A 15,240-nucleotide genomic window follows, 5' to 3' on the forward strand; every position below is an offset into this window, starting at 1 on the left:
TACAGAGCCAGCCCTGGAGCAGGGAAAGAACTACATTTCCCAGCATTCCCTCGGCCACTAGTAACAGGAAAGGGAGGGGGAAGGAGTATGGAACTGAAACCTGCAGCTTGCTGTGAATGGTAGGGACAGAGCCAGCTCTAGATTTTTTGCAGCCCCCACCCCAGCCCGGGGCTCCCCCCTCACCCCAGTGTTGCCCCAGCCCTGGACTCTCCCCCGCCCACACCCCCTGCCGCCCCAGCTCTGGCCCCCACCTGCACTCCCCTGCCGCCCCAGCCCTGGGCTCTCCCCTCCACCCGCACCTCCTGCCGCCCCAGCCCTGGGCTCTGGACTAAATGGACAGTGCACCTCTCTATCTGAAGCCTAGCAAGGGAGGTACGTGGATCCCACTAGAATTTAAAATGAAAAGTAAGGGAGGGGAGGCTCTACTGGACCTGGGCAGCTTTAGATACAGTACCAGGCACGTAGGAGGATTTCCACTTCTGAGCCATGGAAGCAGAAATTGACTTTTCTTTTCCAGATTTAGCTAATATTCAGAAAGGGAATCTAGCACCTGCCTTCCAGATTTGAACACCCTCAAAATTCAGGAGTGCTCAAGCTCAATTTGGGCAGCTGTTACTTCATTTCTCCCAAATCAAATATACTGATCCACTGTAACTTGCTGTAGAAAAAGTAGAATAAATTGAGCAAGAAATGCTTCCCAGTGGTTATTAGGAGTGGAATTGCTATTTTCAACAGCCATTGCCTTTTTTTTTTTTTAGTTTTAGTTTTATTTGTTTAAAAGGAAGACAGTGATAGTGCACCGGCAAATTCCCCATAGAAACAAAGAATGGAACAAAAGAATAATAAAGGCACCTCAACTTTTCCTCATTTATGTAGGACAGTCTTATAATATGCATCCAGATATCCTTCAATCACACAAGCTGAAAATTGTTCTACTTTACTGCAGTTCTGTAACCATATGGGAACCAATCCTGTCTGTGTTCTGTGCACATCCAAAATTCCTGCTGAATGACCCGCCCTGGGAGCGAGTTACCAGTGACCCAGGGCTGGGGCGGCAGGAGGGTGCAGTTGGGGTGGGGGGGGAGAGAGCCCAGGGCTGGGGGGGGGGCGGGGGGGCAGCCAAATTTTTTTTTGCTTGGGGCAGCAAAAATCCTAGAGCCAGCCCTGTGAATTATACACCTCTACCCCGATATAACACGAATTCGGATATAACGCGGTAAAGCAGTGCTCGGGGGGGCGGGGCTTCGCGCTCCGGCGGATCAAAGCAAGTTCGATATAACACGGTTTCACCTATAACACGGTAAGATTTTTTGGCTCCCGAGGACAGCGTTATATCAGGGTAGAGGTGTATCTTGATGAATAAAACAAAAAAAGTTATATAGTCACACAGGATTATAGATATGTCCACTATTTAAATTGACCTAAACCTATAAGGATTTTCTTTAGTGCAATTATACAAAAACTGGAATGCATGTATGGGACAGCATGATGTGACATAAATCAATGTGGATGTCTGAATCAACACACAACAAACCTGACTTAAAAAAAATCCCACCAGCTAACTTCTGCAAAAGTGCCCACAAAAAGCTGCCAAAAAAGGCTGCCTTGCCGACTCTCGTCAGTGAGAAAGACTGGAGGATAGAATGAAGTGTAAGGAACAGACTAAAAGATGTGAAAATGACAGTATTTGATTGGATGCACTCCAAACTGGAGTTGCATAAGTGTAAGAGAGATCCAGTGGTTACACTAGTGGGTAAGTTCAAAAACACCTTTGAACTTAAACTGTATGAACAAATGTGATTTGCTCCTGTTTGGTCAGTTCTTATAGAGACAGACTTCTACAAAGGGTTTTGGTCATTCCTCTTCCAAATGGACTAATGAACAGAAACCCTACCATTAAGCTTGCCGTTTCAGTTGGTTCAAAGGGACACAGAACTTGAAAAATCATATATTCTTCTCCCCTAAGGTATGCAACAACATCCTAGAAACATCAATTGCAATTTTATTTCAAATCTGATTTGAAATTCTCCAGTTTTATATGTTAATTTCTGGGCAGACTGAGAGGGTTGTTTGCACATCTGTGACTTTTGGTTCATGGGCAGGAGCACGACGACATATGATGAGGAACTACTCTGGAAGCCACATACTCTCTCCTCTGTTCACTCTGTGAAAATGTGTGAGGCCAACAGCTCTAGTCTGGAACAGAGACATGAATTTGAGTAAATTTATTATCTTGCCAATGCATGATATTATGGCTAATAAAACTTTTTACTAATGTATACTTCTTGCTTCTATTAATTATTGGTTTCAGAGTAGCAGCCGTGTTAGCCTGTATCCGCAAAAATAACAGGAGTACTTGTGGCACCTTAGAGACTAACAAATTTATGCATCCGAAGAAGTGGGTTGTAGCCCACGAAAGCTTATGCTCTAATAAATTTGTTAGTCTCTAAGGTGCCACAAGTACTCCTGTTATTCTATTAATTATTATAATTTGTAAGCTATAGTTGATCCACTCCAAAGTCTACAGAGTAGAGGGTGGAATGACATTGGTTCTACCTATCCTGTGTCTGTTCTGTCAGAGAAGAAAGACTGTCAGTCTCCAATGCCATCAATCTGTCACATTTCACTAAAACTAATTCCACTTTCATTTACATAAAGGGAGGAAAAATAGGCAATTTCATGTAGTTTAAAATCAAGCATGATAATTCAGACTGCCTAGGAGGAAGAAAGGTTTGTATTTATAAGGCCCTAGGTCCTTCTTTCTCTAAGAGATCCAATTCCTACTGTCCATGTGGCCTTCACTGCCCAATGGTTAGATAATCTTCCTAAACGGAGGGATAGATAAATATATCTCTTGGCTATAATCAAATACATATTCATTATGGAGGCTAACACTAGTTATCTTTTATTTATTCTTCTATATCCAATTTATTCTGGATTTCAGATTTTTGTTTACAATATAAATTTATATGTTGTAGTCCAGTCTCACATACAATATATGAAGGATTCACCTTATCCCCTCCACTTCATTAGTTTATGCCAAATGGCTGCTAATTTGATACCGAATACAAAAATTTCCAGCTTCCCAAGAACAGAGAAGTGTTAGGAAACCAGCAGGCTACTCAAAGCATGTGCGTTCAATACAGATGGCGAGGCAGCCACCTCTGCACACTCCATAAGCTAAAAGTGAAATGGGAGAACAATGAACAGGTCAGAAGGAAAACAAACATGAATGTAATCAATGGTTTCCACTCTAAACTGACCGAGGGAACTACAATAAAATTCCTTATTGGAAGGCAGATCAGTGGCGGAAAAAAGGAGTTCTTGCCAAACAAGAAAATACATCAGTTTTATCTAGCCACACTTTGTTCAATAGTTTTGTTGAAGAATTACACATAGTAAAATCATGCTAAATAACTTGTATCTTGACTGGAATGTGAATCAGAGTGATAAAACCAGTCGTTTCCTACCCACCACCCCTTTAAACAAACAGATGTAGAGACACACACCTGCCACCATTTGCTCCCTCCAATCAAAAGAATGAGAGGATGATTTTTTCGCTAATATCACAAATGAGTCAGAGTTAAAAAATGTATTTCATTGTTTTGTTTGTTACCTGTCATTTGGGTATTGCTCCAACTACCTCCTCTTTCACTGAGGGAATTATCTGTATATGATGTTAGGTTTAAAAAATTCTTCCAGATTTTTTTTTTAAACTGTCAATTCCTACCCTACAACCAAAATGTTGTAACCCATCATCTTCTCATTTCTCATCTAAGCAACCCTAAAAACAACCAACCTTTGCCAGTAGTTTTTTCCCTGATTGTGGGAACATGTGCACATGACTGGCATAGGTTTCATGTAGTGAAGTCCCTCCACTCCAAGTTTCCTTCAAGAAAGAAAGTTTCCATACACTGCCTGTTCTAAGAAAGCCACAGTAGGACAGAATGCAGAAAATGTAATGCAAACACTACATCTCACATGTGCACACCTGCAAATCAAGGCAAATGTAAACTTCATGTACACCACACTTGAGACTACACATCTAAATTCAAAAAACTAAGCTGTGTAGTGATCTTGAGAGAAAGGATTTATACCACTAGCACTATCACAATCCATGTTACCCTCAAGAGAAACACAAAATACAAGAAAATTAGAAAAGTAACTGATGATGGGGCAACAACAGATTCTTTCTGTAAAAACTGAAAGAGAACATCCAACTAAGAATAAGATGGCACACAGAAGAGAGCAGCAGAATATTGTATGCAACTCTGCTAGAATTCATCTAGACCCATGTGACACTGGGTATGTCTACACTGCAAAGAAAAACCTGGCATTGAGTCTTAGAGCCCAGGTCAACTGATTTGGGCTCACAGGGCTGGTGCAGCAGCACTAAACAAACAAAAGCAGAGTAGAATCATAGAATATCAGGGTTGGAAGGGACCTCAGGAGGTCATCTAGTCCAACCCCCTGCTCAAAGCAGGACCAATTACCAACTAAATCATCCCAGCCAGGGCTTTGTCAAGCCTGACCTTAAAAACCTCTAAGGAAGAAGATTCCACCACCTCCCTAGGTAACCCATTCCAGTGCTTCACCACCCTCCTAGTGAAGAAGTTTTTCCTAATATCCAACCTAAACCTCCCCCACTGTAACTTGAGACCATTACTCCTTGTTCTGTCATCAGGTACCACTGAGAACAGTCTAGATCCATCCTCTTTGGAACCCCCTTTCAGGTAGTTGAAAGCAGCTATCAAATCCCCCCTCATTCTTCTCTTCTGCAGACTAAACAATCCCAGTTCCCTCAGCCTCTCCTCATAAGTCATGTGCTCCAGCCCCCTAATCATTTTTGTTGCTCTCCGCTGGACTCTTTCCAATTTTTCCACATCCTTCTTGTAGTGTGGGGCCCAAAACTGGACACAGTCCTCCAGATGAGGCCTCACCAATGTCGAATAGAGGGGAATGATCACGTCCCTCGATCTGCTGGCAATGCCCCTACTTATACTGTAGACTGAGCAGGAACATCTACACTGTTGTTTTTAAGCTCCACAGCCCAAGCTCTGCAATCCCAAATCTCCCACAGCAGGCGAGAGCTGCAGGCAGGCCCTCACTGCCTGCAGCGGCCGGGAGCTGCGGAGTTGGCGGGGAGACCCTGCAGTTCCTGGCTATTGGGGCTGAATTCATGGAGGTCGGGGGAAGTCACGGATTCAGAGATTTCCATGACCTCCCTGAAAAAATCGTAACCTTAATCATAATGCTTATAAGGAGCCCTTCTAGCCAGACTGCAAACTATACAAAACATACAACAGCGAGGAAATTCTGGAGAACAGGATGAAGCTCTATAAATCACCATAATCATCTAACCAACGAAGACCCACGGAACTATAAATCTAATCAATCCTTGTCTGCTGTATTCATTTTCAGCACAAGCACAATAAACTTATTATTACACTGTATTTCAATCAGGCTAGAATCAACCTCAAACTAACACTCTACATAAATGACTATTGGGAATGACAAATGAGAACTGCTACTGTGTACTGCCAAACCTAACTAGAGAAAACTAGGAATGAAAAAAAATAAACTTGAGTTAAATTAATACTGTGATTAACACCCTCTCATCCCCCAACCCCACTATGTTACAATAAAGCCCCGCCATATTAGAGTTTAAGTTTAAATGCCATTCTTAACTCAGCCCAGAATTTAGCGTCACCTGGAGTTATGAAAGCTCAGATTCATAGGAGGATATCTTATCAACAGCAACCACCAGTTTTAAAGATGACACACAGAGAGAGAGAAACAAATGAATTTGTCAACTTTTCTGTTTCTTTAGAAAGTTTGAAGAAGGCCTGAATATTTTTTTTTAAATTGTGCTCTTTTTTTTTTTTTAACAAGTTAGAAAAGAAGATTTTGCATACTCTGCTTTTCTTGGAAAACCTCTATGGACATATAGAGAACAAGTAGGTTTATAAGAATCACAAAAACGCTGGAAATGAAATCTGATTAACAGAGGATAAATAACAGGAGTACTTGTGGCACCTTAGAGACTAACAAATTTATTAGAGCATAAGCTTTTGTGGGCTACAACCCACTTCTTCGGATGTTTAAACAGTGGTCCTAATTCTCCAACCTTTTACACTAGTGTAACTCTTTATATTGGCATAAAATGGCTGCAACAGACAGAAGAATCAAGCACATTTTTGTTTACTCCTGTTTAATTCAAAGGACCGGCAAATACAGTTAGGAAAAAACCTCCAGTGTTAAGAGTTAATACTCTCACTTTGTCAATTAATAATGTATAGAGTTTCCAGTACATATGGATGGGATTGTCTACATAGTAATGGAACCAAAATAACTAAACAGATTTTAATTCACACCTTTAGTTATTTTAGTTCACGTTTGTGTGTGGACATACTTGTTTCAGAATATAGAAGTGCTCTATTTCAAAATAACTTAATTCAATTAAAAAAAAATCAAAGTTTTTCTAAATAAGGCACTTAATATAAAAAGAAAAAAATGGAAATACAGTTCTTTTCAGTATGTAATAAAACTCTTATTCCAGAATCAGAATAAGCCATCTGGTGGTTTATACCAAAATAAATATTCTTGGAAATTTACCTAAATAGCTATTCCTAAATAATTATTCAAGTGTAGACAAACCCTAACTTATGCTCTTAAGCAGCTTTCAGGTCTTACAAACACTACTGTCAAAGGCAAACCTGTGTCTGTCTGATCATTGTTAGCAAGCCAAAGCCATAAGGCTTTATATTGCAATTGTTTGTTTGTGATTTGTCTAAAGTTTTTCTTTCATATAACTCATCTATTCTCACATTCTCCTTCAAATACCCTTTCAGATAAAGATAAAGCATACAGAGCATGCTCAGCATACAATATCCTGATTGCACACCACATTCAGTGGTGATATAAGGTACTAAAAAAGTGTGGTATCTGTAGATGTTTCTTAAGTACATGCTGGGATATTTCTGCACAAGCCTTCAGTTAGCAAATGTAAGGCAGCTACTTCAAAAACCTAATATAGTTTTAAAAACAAAAGGGAAACAGGTTTGATGTGCCATATAGAGTGAGGAATTCCCAGCGCAAGATGCACAAACAAACATTTTTCAAATGATTTCTTTTAAAAGGAAATGCTGACAGGAGACAAGCAGTGAAGGAACACACACAAATTAGGCAAGTAGTTGACAAGTATGTTTGTTAGAAAGAACAGCCATGTAATACACAGCTTTTAGAAGTATACCATACAATTTTATATTCTATTAGCAACCTGTTAAGTAAGAGCCTTAGGCACAAGTGAAATAACCATCGAAAACTTTTACTATTACTTCAGTTTGCTACCGCTTAAAAAGAAAAGTAGGAGGGAAGGAGTGCCAAAGGAAATGGATATATTTATGCACCTGTGAGCTTGTCTGTTTGTAACTTTGGTGTCAACAGAGTGGAAGCTGTACAAGGCAGTACCATATTATTTCCCTTAGATATCAACATATTTTCCTGATAGCCGCAAAAGTATTAGAACAACTTATCTAATTAAGCTAACAATCGCCATTGACATGAGAGTTACTCTATCTTCCTGGAAACATAATTTTAGACTCCACTCTCTCTTTCTTCCACCAAATACTAACAGAGATATGTAATCTATCACTGAAATCAGCCTCTGTACCAGATGACTGGAGGATAGCTAATGTAATGCCGCTTTTTAAAAAAGGCTCCAGAGGCAATCCTGGCAATTACAGGCCAGTCAACCTAACTTCAATATCAGGCAAATTGGTTGAAATTATACTAAAAACAGAATTGTCCGAACCAGATGAACATGATTTGTTGGGGAAGAGTCAACACGACGTTTCTAAAGGGAACTCATGCCTCACCAATCTATCAGAATTCTTTGAGGGAATCAACAAGCATGTGGACAAGGATGATCCAGTTGATATAGTATACTTTGACTTTCAGAAAGCCCCTCCATATAACAGAAGAACCAGGTGTTACCCGATGACGTTAATAGGCAGTAGGTTTAAAACAAACATAAGGAAGTATTTCTTCACACAATGCAGAGTCAACCTATGGAACTCATTACCAGTGGATGTTCGAAGGCCAAAAGTATAACTGGGTTCAAAAATGAATTAGATAAGTTAATGGAGAATAGGTTCATCAATGGCTATTAGCCAAGATGATCAGGGACGCCATGCCATGCCCTGGGTCTCCCTAAAACGCTGACTGCCAGAAGCTGGGACTGGATGATGGCAGATGGATCACTCGATAAATTGCCCTGTTCTGTTCATTCCCTCTGAAGCATCTGGTACCGGCCACTGTCTGAAGACAGAATACTGGACTAACTGAACCATTGGTCTGACTCAGTACGGCCACTCTTATGTTCTTATGTTTTAAATTTCTGTCATTCATTCTGTTCACTGCTGATTGTTTGTACTTTTCATCAGCATTCAGAGAATATTTTCATATTATGTTTCTATACATTTCTAGTATTTTCAACTGTCATTTTCTAAAAGATTTTTCTATTGCTATGAAGAATTAAACATATTGAAATCTTTGAAAGAGTCACAGTAAAAGTGTACCTGTAACCGGAATATTTTGTGAGATTGATAACTGTACATCTCCTGTTCCAGGCGGCATGTCAATTACTAAGTAGTCCAGTTGACCCCAGTCTACCTAAAAAAGATTTAAATGCATTTAAAAAAGAGAGAGTTGCACCTTCTGGGAAACACAGCCTGAAATTAAACTTGGTACAATGTATAATAAATGCACCATTGGCACACCTCAGGAGACTGATATTATAAATCCCTTATAGGCTTGCTTTTAGCAAGCAATCAAGACAGATTTTCTAAACAATTTGCAAATTTGTTGGCTACTTGAAGCTATGCCTATGAGCATAGTTTTGCCCTTCTTATGAAGGATGATGGTCTTTGACATTTTCCCCACAAAATGTAATCACAATCTCATTATTCTAAGTTGTTTATGTCAGAAATGCTGAATCATGTAACAGAGGTCATAAGAAAGTGTTATATAGATCTCAAGTCAAACTACTACTTCTTGTAACAGTATTCCTTAGCAACTGTTTTCATTAATTTTTAAAACAATTTTCCTCACTGTTTATAACAGGGGTCGGCAACCTCTGGCACGCAACTCGGGCCGGGCCAGTTTATTTACCTGCCGCGTCCGCAGGTTCGGCCAATCGTGGCTCCCACAGGCCACGGTTTGCCGCTCCAGGCCAATGGGGGCTGCGGGAAGCAGCGCGGGCCGAGGGATGTGCTGGCTGTGTCTTCCCACTTCTTGTTGTTTAGTACTGTTCTTTATCAGCAGTGCGTGCATTACTCTGTTTTCAATATGTCCTTGTATAGATAATCATCTTGTGAGGACAATATACTTATCCCAGCAACTGAGTTAATTGTTGCAAGCAGATCAGGACTGGAGCTATGATCTGTCGTCTTGAGCCAGCTTGGGGCTTTCACAAAGATTTTTTCTCTCCTTGATAGGAGGCGCTGCAGCAGCAGAATTCTTTATTTCCAGTGTAACCCACATTCCCTTTGGCCATGGGGGGGTGCCCCATTAATGGGGGAGAGGAGGAGAGAAACTAAGAGGTCAGCAATTGGGCACAATCAATTTTTGTTTTATTCTTACATTAAAAGTTTGTGAAAAACTGTTTGTAATTTGTGATAAGTGTTTTTGGGTAAAGTGGAATCCTGGTATATGGTATCCTGATCTTCAAACCCCAAAAAACTGCTCAAATTAGCAGCTGGATTATAATTAAGTACAGATGAGGTGCAAATTAACAAAATTGAAGCTAACCTCACTTACTGCTGCTTTAACTTACCTCCCTCTGCTGCCCTACCACAGTTTTCAGTATGCATCATCAGATCAAGTTACAGGAAAGAAAAAAAACAGTTACTTACCTGTACTGTAACTGTTGTTCTTCAAGATGTGATGTAGATGTGTATTCCACATGGTGTGTGCGCTCCCAGCACACCAAAGCCAAAGAACTTTGCCTAACAGGGCCCATAGGGGCAGTGCTTGTGCCCTGCAGCCCTAGCCCCTCCTCTGGCCGTGTAAAGGCTGAGCCACCCCGAACCTCCTCAATTCCTTTGCATGGAATGTTGAGAGTACAGGCTCTGATGCAGAGGTGACAGAGGTTGGGTTGTGGAATATGTTTGCATCACATCTCCAAGAACAGTTACAGTACAAGTAAGTAGCCGTCTTTTCTTCTTCAAGTAGATGCAGCCCTGTATTCCACATAGGTCACTCACAAGCATTACTCACAGGAGGTGTGGCTCATACTCTATTTAAACAAAGACTGCTGGATTACCTTCCCAAAGTATCTGATCTGGATGCACTGCAATGGCATAGTGGTGTGTAAACGTATGTATATAGGACAAAACAGCAGCCCCACAAATATCCAATATAGGAATGTCACTAAGGCTTGGTCTACACTTACCCCCCAAGTCGAAGTAAGGTACGCAAATTCAGCTACGTGAATAACGTAGCTGAATTCGACATACCTTACTTCGAACTTACCGCGGTTCAGACGCGGTCCACACGCGGCAGGCAGGCTCCCCCGTCGACTCCGCGGTACTCCTCTCGTCTAGCTGGAGTACCGCAGTCGACGGCGAGCACTTCCTGGTTCGATTTATCGCGTCCACACCAGACGCGATAAATCGAACCCGGAACTTCGATCCCCAGCCGCCGAACTAGCGCGGCAGTGTAGACATACCCTTAGAAATGCCATCAGCATTGTCTCGGTCCTTGTGGAATGAACTTGCACCTTTTGGGAGGCATAGTCTGAGCTACTTTGTATGCTGTCATGATACAGGACGTTATCTACCTACAGATAGTCTGTGGTGAGACTGCTTGCATATAAAACAAACAGATGGGATGAAGAACGGAAAGGTTTAGTCCTATCCAGGTAAAAAGCTAAACATTGCTAGACATCCAATGTGTCAGGACGCTATTCATCTGAGGTTGAATGTGGTTTAGGGAAGAACACTGGTAGAAACAGAACTTGTTTCAAGTGAAACTGAGAAACCACTTTAGAAAAAAAACTTAGGGTGCAGCCACAGGGTTACTTTGTCTTCGTAAAATTGCATATAAGGAGGATCTGCCATCAAAGCTTGCAACTAACACACTCTCCTTGCAGATGTTATCACAGAAAGAGAGATAGGAAAGGGAGAAAGAAGAAGTTGCCAGAGGCTTTAATGGAGATCCCATAACGGCTGCTAAGACAGCATTAAAGTCCCACAAAGGAACTGGTTCTTTAACCGGCGGGTGGAGACAAGTGACTCCTTTCAAGAACCTCACTACCATGGAGCTCAAAAATACCCATTTCCCATGTATGGGTGGATGAAATGTCGAAATCGCTGCCAGGTGCATTCTCAATTAACTAAATGCACAACCAGACAACTGAAGGTGTAGCAGGTACTCCCAAGATGTCCTGGATACAAGCCATCTTCTGTAGAATTCCCTGGGCTAACAATCACATCGAGAACTGCTTCCACTTGGCCAAATAGGCCACTGTGGTGGAAGGTTTTCTACTGTTGAGCAAGATTTGCCAGACTGCCTTCAAACACCATTGCTCCTCCTCATCTAACCTGGTCTGTTCACATAATACATCACAGTGGTATTGTCAGTAAGGATGTGCACTGATGAGTCCCTGATGATCTCAAAGGGCGTGACAGACATTGTAGATGGCACAAAGCTTCAGGATATTGATGTTCAGAGAAGCTTCCTGTTCCAATCACAGGCCTTGACCTTTCAGTAATCCCAGATGTGCCATCCAACCTATTAAAGAGGTATCAGTGACAATAGTCCTGGTCAGTGGAAACCGAGCAAAGAGAACACCCAGACACATGTTGCCCGAGCCACCCACTACCATAAGGAGCTAGGATCAGCAGAGGAAGTTGGACCATTCTGTCCAAGTGGTGACTGTTCAGATGATAGACTGACTTCAACTGTGTATGAAGGAGGGTGAAGGTACAACCTGGCATACTGGACTACCAGTTTGCATGCAGCCATATGACCTAGCAACCTCAGGCATGCTCAGCTGTGGCTGAGGGTAGAGACTGCAGTTCCAGACATAAGATGGCAAATTGCGTGGAATCTCTCAGTCAGCAGAAATGCTCTCAAACTCAGAGTCTATCAGGGCCCCAATGAACTCGATGCTTTGAGTTGGAACCAATGCTGACTTCCTGCTGTTTAGGATGAGACCTAAGCTATCAAATAAATGTAGTGTGAACTGAACATGAGAGAGGACTTCTTCTCTGGACTTGCCCCTCAGTAACCAATCATCCAGACACAGGAAGATATGAATTCCCCTATTCCTGAGTTACACTCTCACCACAATCATGCATTTCATAAAATCCCAGGCAGCGGAAAACAGACCAAAAGGGAACATTGTGTACTGATAGTGCTGGTCTTCCACAACAAACTGGAGAAACCTCCTGTGGCTTGGGAGAATTGCTACATGGAAATAATCGTCTTAACTATCCATGGCAGCAAACCAGTCATTGTGATTTAATGTGAAGAGAATATTTGCAAGTGTGACCATACAAAATCTCACTTATCTCATTTGTTGAGGTTGCAAACATCAGGAGAGTTGAGACCTGTCCTCTTGGGCTTGTGAACCAAGAAATACAAGAAGTAGAATCCCTGTCCCTAATGCTGTAGGGGAGCCTCCTCTATAGCCCCCAAAGCCAGTAGAGACTGAACCTGCTCGAGGAGCAGTGTATGTGTGTGGGGGGGGCATAATAAGGAGACATGAGGAAAGACTAAGAGAATGTTCCATAGTTTGTGTTGCACTCCATAGATTTGAATTCCAGCATTTATCTACATGCACTCTAACTGTCTTGACTGTATGAGATATAGCTATATTGAATGATGGAGGGATGGGTTGATGTAGCTTGGCAGAGCTGTTACTGGAATATGACAAAGGAGGTTTTCTGGCATAGCTATATTGACAAACCTTCCTAGTATAGATATAGATTATACCAGTATAAATGTGCTTCTGCAGGTATAGCTTACACCAGTTTCCTGAGATATATAAACTATACTGGCAAGAGCACTTTATGCTAATATAAACTGTGTCTATACTGGCAAAAACACAGTAATGTTGGTATAACTGTGTCTACGCTAGGAGCCTTTGCCGGCACAGCTATGTCAGCCAGGGGGAGTCACACTTTATCTCAACTCTGGCTAAAATAACTATGCTGGCAAAAGTTTGTAGTATAGACTTGGTCTAAGTCCTAGAGACCACTGTCACATATGCCATCAGACTACTGACACTCGCCATGGGAAGAAGACACTCTTGTGCTCCTCTGCATCAGGGTGGGTTGATTCATATTAAAGCATTTTAAATCACTGATTTCAATCATGGTTTTTTAAATCATGAATCAGGAAACTTTGATTTAAGTAATTCTAATCTTGTTTTGCATTTGTACTTGTTAGTTTGTTTTTGTAAAGAAAGCTTGATTCTTATTGGTTGGTAACAATTAAAACATGTTAATTTGCAACTAAAGATAGCCTTTACACTAAATTGGTACTTCTTTTTGATAACCAGGATGATACTCTATATCTGTACACTTTTATTTAAGCAATTATATAGCAATTACATATATTCAGATTCTTAATTTTTACATTTTTAATGTATTAGAAAATGGTGAATGATTCAATTCTTATTTACAGAGTACTTTTTTTTTTATTTGTGATTTGTGTCCAGTTCTATTTAATTGGAAATTGGAAGTTAATTAAAATACACAAAACCAGCATTTTATTTTGTATTAGTTTTAAATCCAAAACATGCTGTGATAAACTTTTTTTTAAACCGTAACCCCACATTAATGTACGTTTATTTAACTAGCTGATTTATTAAACAAAGGAAGTATTATCTGTAGTTAGGCCTGATCTGCATTTAGTTATGTCAGTTAGGGGTATGGTCTTTTTTTAACTGACAAAGCCCCAGTATAGTTGCTTTTGCTTGCGGAAAGGCTGGAATAAGCTATACCAGCAAAAGTGCAGTTTTGCCAGTATAAACTCCATCCACACTGGGATCACTCCTACCTGGTGTAGTCCTCATCTTAGTGTGGGGGGGAGGGGTGTAAATGAAGGCAATGTCTCAAATAGAATCCTCTAGACAAGGGTGAAGGTGTGGTAACATTTAGCAAATCTGGGGTGGTTTGTGTGGAAGAGATTCAGTGTTTGAGACTAGGCCAAGTGGTAGGTAGCTCCTGTTTTTGCTACAGAATCATAGAAGATTAGGATAAGAAAAGACTTCAGGAGATCATCTAGTCCAACCCCCTGATCAAAGCAGGACCAACCCCAATTAAATCATCCCAGCCAGGGCTTTGTCAAACTGGGCTTTAAAAACCACTAAGGATGGAGATTCCACCACCTCCCTAGGTAATCCATTCCAGTGCTTAACCACCCTCCTAGTGAAAAAGTTATTCCTAATATCCAACCTAGACCTGGACTGCAAATTGAGACCATTGCTCCTTCTTCTGTCATCTGCCCCCCACTGAGATTAGCCTAGCTCCATGCTCTTTGGAACCCCCCTTCAAATACCCCTCACTCTTCTCTTCTGCAGACTAAATAAGCCCAGTTCCCTCAGCCTCTCATCATAAATCACGTTGCCCTCCACTGGACTCTCTCCAATTTGTTCACATCTTTCTATAGCAGGGGGCCCAAAACTGGATGCAATACTCCAGATGTGGCCTCACCAGTGCCGAATAGAGGGGAATAATCACTTCCCTCGATCTGCTGGCAATGCTACTACTAATGCAGCCCAATATGCCATTAGCCTTCTTGGCAACAAGAGTACACTGTTGACTCATATCCAGCTTCTCATCCACTATAATCCCCAGATCCTTTTCTGCAGAAATGCCGTTTAGCACTGCCTTAGCAGTACATGGGATTCTTCCGTCCTAAGTGCAGGACTCTTCACTTGACCTTGTTGAACCTCATCTGTTTTCTTTTGGTCCAATCCTCCAATTTGTCTAGGTCACTCTGGACCCTATACCTACCCTCCAGCATATCTACCTCTCCCCCGGGAGAGCTTAGTGTCATCCGCGAACTTGCTGAGGGTGCAATCCATCCCATCATCCAGATCATTAATGAAGATGTTGAACAAAACCAGCCCCAGGACTGACCACTGGTGCACCCCATTCATCCAGTCCATACTTTGTTAACTTGCTGGCAAGAATACTGTGGGAGACCGTATCAAAAGCTTTGCTTAAG

The 15,240-nt window shown here is 41.4% G+C and overlaps 1 protein-coding gene across 5 annotated transcripts in view; it reads right to left on the bottom strand.

Annotated features, from left to right (window-relative positions):
* NUBPL (NUBP iron-sulfur cluster assembly factor, mitochondrial) overlaps positions 1-15,240 on the bottom strand; it is a 158,294-nt gene that overhangs the window by 59,554 nt on the left and 83,500 nt on the right. For all 5 annotated transcript variants that reach the window (XM_065403508.1, XM_065403507.1, XM_065403506.1 and 2 more), the window contains one exon: positions 8,580-8,673. In XM_065403508.1, coding sequence (XP_065259580.1) covers positions 8,580-8,673 — 94 coding nt within the window. The remainder of the gene's footprint in view (positions 1-8,579; positions 8,674-15,240) is intronic.

The sequence above is a fragment of the Emys orbicularis genome, chromosome 4 (genome assembly GCF_028017835.1).
Source record: "Emys orbicularis isolate rEmyOrb1 chromosome 4, rEmyOrb1.hap1, whole genome shotgun sequence".
Lineage (NCBI taxonomy): Eukaryota > Metazoa > Chordata > Testudines > Emydidae > Emys > Emys orbicularis.